General features: G+C 38.3%; 1 protein-coding gene across 2 annotated transcripts in view; it reads right to left on the bottom strand.

Moving 5' to 3' along the window:
• Window positions 1-650: 650 nt before the first annotated feature.
• The window catches only part of LOC140211573 (AP-3 complex subunit sigma-1), a 97,143-nt gene continuing 87,474 nt past the window's right edge, over window positions 651-10,319 (bottom strand). For both annotated transcript variants that reach the window (XM_072281416.1, XM_072281415.1), the window contains one exon: window positions 651-1,853. In XM_072281416.1, the coding sequence (XP_072137517.1) occupies window positions 1,725-1,853 (129 nt within the window). In that variant the 3' untranslated portion in view covers window positions 651-1,724. The remainder of the gene's footprint in view (window positions 1,854-10,319) is intronic.

Below are 10,319 nucleotides of genomic sequence, written 5' to 3'. Positions count from 1 at the left end.
ACATTATATGTTGGGTCAGCGCCAACAAATTTACAACTGATTGACAATCCTCTTAAACTGCACAAGCGCAGGCCGTGTGCCTGTTTATGCTGGCTTATTTACCTAGCTATTTAATTACCTTTGAGATTCAGGACGGCATAATACAAATAAATTAATACCTCCTCTGCTCCATGTGTTGCCTGTTATACCATGTGATAAAACCAGTTTCTGATAAAATTTTGCCTTCTGGGCTGTAAAGAACACTAAGTTCCTAACTAGCAACACACATCAAAGTTGCCGGTGAACGCAGCAGGCCAGGCAGCATCTCTAGGAAGAGGTACAGTCGATGTTTCAGCCCGAGACCCTCCGTCAGGACTCTGCAGAATTCCTGTTATTTAAGTTCCTAACTATTCTGCTTTAACTGAGCACATAAACACTGAAGCAAGTACAACACAAATAAATTGTTAGTGTATTATTTAAAGCTGTGTGTACCTGGAATGAGGCAAATTAAAAGGGTCACTCCTACACTGCATTGTTAAACTAGCTACATGTTTCAGATTTATAACCCATGTTTACAAGTTCCTTTTCACTTGTAAGGTTTAGGCATTTCACTAATATGCAGATGCACCCATACAGCATTAGGACTATATTAATGATTTTGATTGCAAAGCTTCAAGGCAAAAGTAAACATAACTTTATTAACAATGTAACAAATAAGGTGATACAGTTATAAGCTATTTATTATGTTGTGCAATGTCAATGCATTCACGACTTTGTATGTATTCTCCCGCAATGAAACTTAAAAACAAAATGTCTGTCAATAACTTCAAGGAAACTTCAGTCATTGATGTCATAATTATAACTAATGAATATTTCACAATTGTTCTTTAAGTATTTATATAAGTAATGCATAGGGTTAACATTGTGCTTAATGGGCTAGCATTTTTATTATAAAAATTAAACAACTTTTAGAAATTATAGGTCACACCTACAAGTCTAAAAGTCGCAAATATTGTTCATAAACCAGTATGTATTTGTATTAAGATGAGATTTATCCCTTCCATTCGAGGCACGCCAAGCTGAAAAAGCCTAATCGGACTTGCATTTTAAAATTCAAACTCCATGTTGATTTTGTCCTTAACCTTATCTAACAATGTTTGCATTGAATATAAATTCATGTGAAGTTATCAGGAATACTCAGACAACAAAAAATTGCAAATGACATGTTTGCTGAAGCTGGCCCTGAATTGGAAAGGATGGCAAAACCTTCACATTTGAAGATCTGTTATAACTTTTTTTTAAAACTATAATACTGCAAGTGGGAACCTTATGAAAATTTTCATTGGCTCCACTGTACAACAGACCTGAATAAATACAAATATTCCCAAAATAGTCAGAATGTTCTTTTACATTTATATGGAAATCACCAGATATACAAAGAATAGTTTGATAGCACATATCGTACCAAATCACTGTTACTTAAATAACCTTAAATAGCAGCCAGCACACAATTAAAAGTCACTTCATAGAGCACTGGAATGTCAATGTAAATGAAACATCACACAGGAATCTAGATTGTAACATAAATCAAGCACAACAAAATGCTTACATTGTTTTACTGGTGCAATTTAGAATACAATATCCCAATGTTCTTTCTGATACTAATTAGATATTTTATTTGGTAGACAGTTGCATGGTAAACCTTTATTAGAAAATACTCCAAACTGGAAGCTGTGGATATTTTCTCATTTAAACGATGGTAGGTTTGGCACTTTAATGCTGATGTCTCCGATGTTAATATTTCGAGGAATTTCAGGAAGGTTCATATTCTTTACTGCTGATACAGCCCTGGCTGGAGCTCCTGCAAAACCAGCCTAAACAAGATGCAATATATATAAAATCACAATTAGTAGAAGAATACTCAAGAGCACAAAACTGGTATTCAGAAATACATTCATGAAAGGCGGTCTGAAAAGTTAAGCTGTTCTTCATTGTTCATTATGTGTAACAAATAAATGCATGCTTTTTTTACACAATTTTATTGTTGATAACAAATATTTCCCTCAGCATTTACAGAACATTCTGCACACCACAGACCACTAGCAGCCATTGGACTGTGCAGGGAGGGAGTGAGATTTGAAAAGTTGAGCACTGCTCATTGGGACATTCTGCGCACCACAGATCACAGGCTAATTAGGCACTAGGCAAAGGCCAATAAAAAGAAATTAGGTTTAATCAGAGTGGCTATCGTGTGAGTGGGCCAGTGTTAGGGTTGGGCATCCTCAGGCTTTGGCTCACATAGGTTTCAGCCAAGAGGTGCAGATGTTCTAGATAGATTTTTCAGGTAGCTTTCTTTCCTTAATTCCTTCTTTTTTATTACACAGTTGGAGCAGTGGGAATGCCAAGCATGAAAGAGGAATGCACTTCGTGCAGGATGTGTGAACACAGGGAGACCTCCAGTGTCCTTGACTATACCTAGAAGAAGTGCATCCAGCTGCAGCTTCCTACAGATCATGGTAGGGGACTGGAGCTGGATGAACTCTGGATCATTTAGGAGGCTGAGGGGTTGATTGACAGGCAAAACAGCCAGGCAGTTACACCTAAGGTGCAAGACACAGGTTACTGGGTGAGCGTCAGAAAGGGAAAAGCAAGTGCAGGATAGCCCTGTGGTCGTTCCCCTCAATAACAAGTGCACAACTTTGGATGCTGTGGCTGGGGGGCGGGGGGTGGAGAAGGAGGGGAATGACCTTGCAGTGGAAGGCCACAGCTGTCAGGTGTCTGGCACTAAGTATGGTTCTGTGACTTAGAAGGGAAGGGGGTAAAAGAGACAAGCTGTAGCATTAGGGAATAAAGAAGAGGTTCTGTGGACAAGAACGAAATTCGCAGATGGTATGTTACCTCCCAAATGCTAGGGTTAGTGACCTCTTGGATTGAGTCTATAGTATTCTTTAGTGGAAGGGTGAGCAACCAGAGGTTATATTCCATGACAAAGACAGGAAAGGTGACGAAATACTGAGGTTAGGGAGTAAGTGCTAAATTAAAGGACAGGACCTCAAGGGTTGTGACCTCGGGATTGCTACCTATGCCATGTGTTAGTGAAGTCAGAAATAGGAAGATGATACAGTGTAAACACATGGTAAAGAGATGGAGGGCTTTAGATTTTTGGATCACTGGGCTCCTTTCCAGGGAAGGTGGGAGCTGTACAGACAGGATGGTTTGCATCTGAATGGCAAGGGAATTAATATCCTTGCAGGAAGGTTTACTGGTGCTGCTCTGGGGATTTAAACTAGAGTTAGAGGGGGATGGGAAGCTGAGTGCTAGGGGAGCTAACGGAGTGCCTGTGGGGAAAGATGCTGTTAAGCCTGTATATAAAGACAGAGCATGGTGGGAATAATAAATATTCTGTGCTGCATCTATTTCAATACAAAAAGAATTGCAGGTTAGGCAGATTAGATTAGAGCAATGATCAGAATGTGAAAATATAAGGTTGTAGCCATTAGTGAGGCTAATGACAGGAGGGGCAGGGCTGGCAACTCAATGTTCTGCGGTACTATTGTTTTAGACATCTTTTATATTTATTGAGATACTGTGCGGAACAGGCTTTTGGGCCCTTAGAGCCACATCGTACCATGCAGCATTTCCCCATTAACTCTAGCCTAGTCACATGATAGCGTGGGACGGATTACAGGGGGAGGAGTGGCATTACTAATCAGGGAAAATGTCACAGCAGCACTCAGACAGGACAGACTGGAGAACTCATCTACTGAGGCTATATGAGTAGAATTGAGGAGTAAGAAAGGGGTGACCACATTAATGAAATTATATTACAGATTATCCAACATTCTATGGGATTTCGAAGAGCAAGTTTGTAGAGAGATTGCAGACTGTTGCAAAAAACATAAGGCTGTGAAAGTATGTGATTTTAACTTAAGACCAAAAGTCCTAAAACTTGAATAAGGCCACTTGGCCCACCATGTCTGCTCTTCCATTCCATCATTATTACTCCCCCCAAACCCCAATCTCCTGCTTCCCCCCCCCCATAACCTTTGACACTGAATTGGAAAGGACAGGTACAGGCTGAATCAAGGCAGCGGGGTCCAGGTCCAAGAACATATTAAGATTACAGAACCCAATGTTTGGACAACGTTTAGGTGCCAGGCCAAATTGAAAAGGGTCAGGGTGTCAAGGCATGAGGGGAGAGTTGGGATGGTTCAGCTCACTGGACCATGAAGCTTACCCAAATCCGTGCTGAACTAAGGATCTATGGACAGACTCTTTGTGGACTTCAGTTCAGAATGCTATTAGCTTGTGTTTATTATCTGCCTGATTTGTTTTCTTTCTCTGCACATTGGGTGTTTGACTGTCTTTTTTTTATATATGCTTCTTTTGGGTTTGTTTTGTGGGTGCCTGTTAGGAGACAAATCGCAAGGTTGTATAATGTATATATACTTTGATAATAAATGTACTTTGAACACCCACATACTAACTGCGACAATGAAAGGACTGATTGGGTTAGAGACTGTCAAACGTGTTCAGCAATGTTTCCTTAATCAATATATAGAGGTCCCAACTATAGAGACTGCAATACTGGATCCCCTCCCGGGTTACAACCATAACAATCTCTTCGGCACTTGGCAAAGGCCAACAAAAGAAAGCGAGGGGTAAGCAGAATTGGCTACTGTTGGAGGGGGGCAGTGCTACAGAGACCATGCTTTGGCACATAAGGCTTGGGTGAGAACAAGCAGAAGCTCAAATTAAGTTTCTAGCGAGTGCTTTTCCCTCTCTTTGTCTATTAATACGTAGCTAGTGCTGCGAGAATGGATCCAGGGTTAGTGGTATGTTCTTTGAGTGGGTTGTGGGAACTCTGCGAGATCTCCAGCCTCCCTGATAACTACATCTGCACAAAGAGCATTGAGCTGCAGCTCCTTAGAGACCGTATTAAGGAACTGGAGTTGTGGGTCGATGACCTTCAGCTCATATGGGAGAATGAGTGACAGACAGGAGCTATAGGGAGGTAGTTACCTCTAAGATGTAGGGGACAGGTAGCTGGGTGATTGCCAGGAGAGGGAAAAGGAACAAGCAGCCAGTGAAGAGTACCCCTGTGGCTGTTCCACTCTACATTATGTATATGCTTTGGTTACTGTGAGAGTGGGAGGGACCTACTGGGGGAAGCCGCAGTGACTGAATCTCTGGCACTGACTGAGCCCCTGTGGCTCATAACGGAAGGGGGAGAAGAGGAATAGTGATAGGGCATTCTATAGTTAGAGGAGCAAACTCATCTGTTCATTGAGATTGACTCTTGCTTTGTGCGCTTTGTTCAATCTGCCCTTCACCCTCTCCCTGTCTGCTTTCACCTATTATCTATCAGCTTTTCTTACACCCCTCCCTTGTACTGCTATGCAATCTTCTTCTCCTTTGGCCTTGTTACAGGGTTGGCATACATGTTTTATCTCCACTGGTGCTACTTGACCTGTTCAGATGAGATTTTGGTTTAATGCTTTATTCAAAAGAAGCCACCAAGAATGCAGCACTCCTTTAGAATTACACAGATCTATCAACTTAGATTAAGTGCTCTGGAATGGGAATTAAAATTCTTGAAAATACACAAGGCAAGATTTCTAACAATTAATGTTGACATCTTTACAACACAAATAGATGTACTTTTCCTCAGCACTAAGGCAAATGCCAGTGGTTTTATTAAATATGTCTGGTGCATTTTGGGACCTGTTAATGCTAACCTTGGTAGCAACTTTTGTCAGGGCTAACCCAATCTCTTAGTATAATCATGATTTATGGAAACAATGCATATAGATCTTTATATTGTTCCTTCATGGTTTCCATTAGTTTTTCATGGACCATTCTATCCATTTATGCTGTTCAGTAATAAACCAGTTATTGTGTAAGCTTGGTCATTTCAGACAATCAATCCAACCATTAGTTTATCAAAGATAAAACTCATTTGGATCAATGCAACTGGAGATGGCCATAACTCGCTTAACCAATAAAAGCCCAATAGATTAAAAAAACAGAAATTATTCACAGGATATACATTATTTTACAAAGGGGGAGGAGGACCTTTAATTATCTCAAACAGTCAATTTTGCTGTACTTTCCTCCATTTCATTACAGTCTCAAACAAAATCGACTTCACTAAATTTTGTAATCTAGATAATGACTGTAACTTCCAATTACTGTTTCACTTGCAACATTTAGGTGATTCCAGAAGTGGACAGGTTCATTCATTTTCACCACAACAATTACAACCCCTCAGTTATTTTACATGATGTTTAGGCTCAATACTTCTGAAATTCCTTTGAAAATGACAAATAATCAGCAACAGTAATCCATCTTAGGAAAACATCAATGTATCAGATAGAATTTATTGACAGGTCACTCAATTCTGAACATTAACCTACTTTCTCAGACGTTTTGTATACGCTCAGCATTGCTTTGTTTTTAACTTAAAACAGTTGAGGATTTATATTAAAGTATTCATGTCCACCTTGGAAAACATCCCATTATTCAACAGAAATTGAGGAAAGCAAAACAAAGTGTTACACATCCTATATTAAAGGCAAATGTAAATATTATTTACTCACAATGCATACAGGAAGTATAAAAGATTTTGCACATATATCCATCCAACAATATTATCAGGTCATGCAACTTTAATAAAGAATAATTACTGGTCAAGCTCATGCAGTTCAAGCAAAGGAATCATCAATGGCTTTAACATAATCTAGAAATTCATCTGTAAGAGATCAGCTGCATTATAATAAGCAAAACATAGAATTAGTACTTTGGATATAGCAAATTTAAAAATATTAAAGCATGTAGAAAAATGGCAGGCTGAGCATTAGAGAACACCAGAAATTTGAGTATGTAGAGGGATGTAATTATTTTGTTGGAGTTTTTATATATATATATTAATGTTCCAAAATAAAAATTTATTTTATTAATGATTAGTAACAACGGCACAGATGGAAAAGTGACAAAAAACATTAAAGCACAGAGAATTTAGGAAACCAAAATAAAAATATTACAATGATTATTTTATTAAAAATTACTACAGAAAAGTGGCACATAAAGTGCAGAGAAATTTTAATGGATTCCAAAGGAACTTCTACAACTTGAAAAATAAAACAACATGAAAGATTAACAATCAAGGTTTCAGATAAACATCCTTGCATGAAAACTCATGAATGCAGCACTTTGTTATATAATTTGGTTTAGTCAAAATTACAGATGAGTAGATAAGCACTGTAGATGTGCTTGGTAAGTTAAACCAAGCCCCTTCTTTAAGTCTTTTCATAAAACAACCTTTAAATATGGATGAAAATTATAATGGTCATGATTCATGTTCCCCGTCTGATGTTACACTCTACATGCATGCAATTACTAGAAAGAGAAAACAAAATGAAGTCTACAAGTAGGAGAACAAAATGAAGAGAAACTTATAGGAAGCATTAAGTTAACAATTTGATATCTAAACCTCATAAAATCCCTGCCAGGAGGTGTAGAATAACAAGTTTCCCATGGTTCCCATACATGACCCACAACTATGATGACATCATTTTGCTTTCCATTTGTGAACAACAAGAGGAATTATGGTGGGCCATTTAAAGGCAGCAGTACCTGAGAGATTATAGTAACAGTATCTATCTGTCCTGTCTGGGAGATTGAAAGATAAAAGTCTGTAAGAGAGAAGAATGGAAATTGCTAGAAAAGTCATCAGTCTTGGAAAGTGGAAAATCATTTCAAGACCATTAAGGGAAAAGAAATGTACGTTTTAATGTTATACACAAATAATGGAGCATGAATTGTGTCAGTACAATACAAGACCGTTTCCCCCTCCCAATCATTCAAAAAAAAGCATTGACACGTGCTTGGCCATGGTTTCACAGCCTGTTGCCCCAGGACTTGACCCATAAAACATTTATATTTTATGTGAAACAGAAAGCAACAGTTGGTCATACATTATGAAACAAATTACATCAAAGTTCAATGTTGTTTTCCTGATGTTCACATGAACATTTGAGCTGAGTCACTAAACTGCAACCAGGAATGCAAAATTCCATATTCTTTCTCCTCATTCAACTCAGGAAAAACAAAGCCCATTGCGAGAGAAGGAAACAAGTCAAATAACAGAATGATGATCAAACCTGGAACATTTCTGGTCTGTATGACATATAACAATAATCAGTGGTGATTCCTCAGGAATATCTATTAACCCCATTCAGCAGAGAGAACCTGAAATCTCATACAATTTATCTCCCATTAACATCTGATAAGAAATTTTACATTTTGAATGCTCATCAGTATGCAGTAGTTGAACAAGTCACCTAAGAACATCCTAACATGCATACAGAACACAAGATGATTTTTATGAGAATGCAGATAAGTATAGCAGTGGTTACAGTACTAACTCCGCAGATTTCAAATTACAATTTCCTAATTCTCTTTAATAGTTAAACCTTGATAATTTAAAATGGCCGATTTCCACCCCAACTCAATTACATTGATATGTAATTTACATAGCCCACCACTTACAGTTGGCCTATAGGAAGAACAGCAATATTCCTATAGGGACAAATTATGTCCAAATATTCCGATCAATTTGAACCGACAGGTGATTTCAACTCTGGTAGGCATCAAAAGGACATTCCTAAACCTTGCAACTCCCCAAAAACAGGATGCATGTATTACAAATAGGGATAATGCAAGAAAACAGAATCAAAACATAAGTTCAGCTATCTAGTGGAGCGGAATCGAGGAGTATGATGACCTACTTCTACTCCTTATTCTTATAATCTCATGTTTTTTTTTCTAATGGTAAACTCGCTGTTTGAATGCCAAAGTAAACAAAACAACAGGTCATAATTTCAACAACAAATGTCACCAACCAAGTGGAAATCATGAACTCCTAGGCATAATGAATAATTGATTGCAAGACAAGATGATATGACATAGTATAATCCATGAAAAAAACTGATTGAATGATAATAATTCATACCTGTGGTATATTTCTGACCATTAAGACAGGAACTCCCCTCTGAGTTGAAGGCCAAATGGCACTAAAATGAACTTTACAAAGCACTGCAGGACACCAATCTAGCACGCTGTCAAGCTAACTGTCTTAAAAACATTTTGATGGTGTCACTTATAAAACACAGGGCTTTAAATCATTGACATACATCTGTTTTGCAAATGTGCGTTGCAAGTACACAGATTATATAAACAATTTCCCCAAAAGTCACACAAATGACATTAAAGTGATCAATTTACACAGAACATTACTAAGACTAAGCAGGATAAATCCATTGTTGCTAACAACTACCCAACCAGTAACTCTCAATCAGTGTTAAAGTAAATGAAGGCACTGTATGCAATACTGTCAAGTGGCACTTACTCACCAATAGCGAGCCACCAATGCCTAGTTTGCATTTTGCCAGGTTCTCTAAGCTCCAAGCATGGACCAATAAGCAGGAATTCCATAGGAGAGATGAAAGTGAACTTGATACCAAGGCAGTTATGTTGATGTGTGGCATCAAGGAACTTTGGCACAATTAAAACCGAGGGAAATCAGTACGAAAACAAAGTTTTCATACACGGTTTGATCTGTATATTGTGCAAAGAAGATGGTTGTGACTGAAGACTGCTGATTCTGGAACTTGGAGCAAACAGCAAACTGCTGGAGCATGATTGCGGTTGTTGGAACTCAATTATCCCAGACCTAGGAAAGTGACTTAGGCTCAGCCACCATCAGCTATGTCATCAATGACCTGCCTTCCATCACAAGGTAAAAAGTGAGAATATTTTGTTGATTATTGCACTTTGTTCACCAATTCTATTTACAACTCTGCATCAAATGAAGCAGTCTTTGCCTGCATCCAGTAAGAGGTTCCATTCTGACCTGTTAAGTGGTAAGTAACATTTGTACAATGAAAGAGCCAGTCAATGACCATCTCTAGTGAGGAGAACTACCTATCATTCCCCCAGGTAACTTGTGTCACAAGTTTTCATCCTTCAATCTTCTTAGTGGTGTAGTTCATGTGTTTGAGTGGTATATTCAAGTAGTCCAGATGCACTACCATGCATTAAATAGATACCACTACAGTTGCTGTGTTTTAGTGATACAGGGAATTAATGTTTTGAATTGTAGATGAAAAGTCATCAAACAGGCAGCTATGTCCTGAATGGTGTTGGATTTATTGAAATGGTTTTAGAGTTTCAACCATTCAAACAAGTGAAGAATAATTCTATCCTTCTTCTGACTTGTGCCTCAGATACTGCAAAAGACTTAAGGACATTAGGAGCCAGGTCACTTTCGACAGGGTAGC

The sequence above is a fragment of the Mobula birostris genome, chromosome 17 (genome assembly GCF_030028105.1).
Source record: "Mobula birostris isolate sMobBir1 chromosome 17, sMobBir1.hap1, whole genome shotgun sequence".
Taxonomy (NCBI): domain Eukaryota; kingdom Metazoa; phylum Chordata; class Chondrichthyes; order Myliobatiformes; family Myliobatidae; genus Mobula; species Mobula birostris.
The sequence above is the reverse complement of the archived record's forward strand: the minus strand, read 5'-3'. Positions and strand labels throughout refer to the sequence as shown.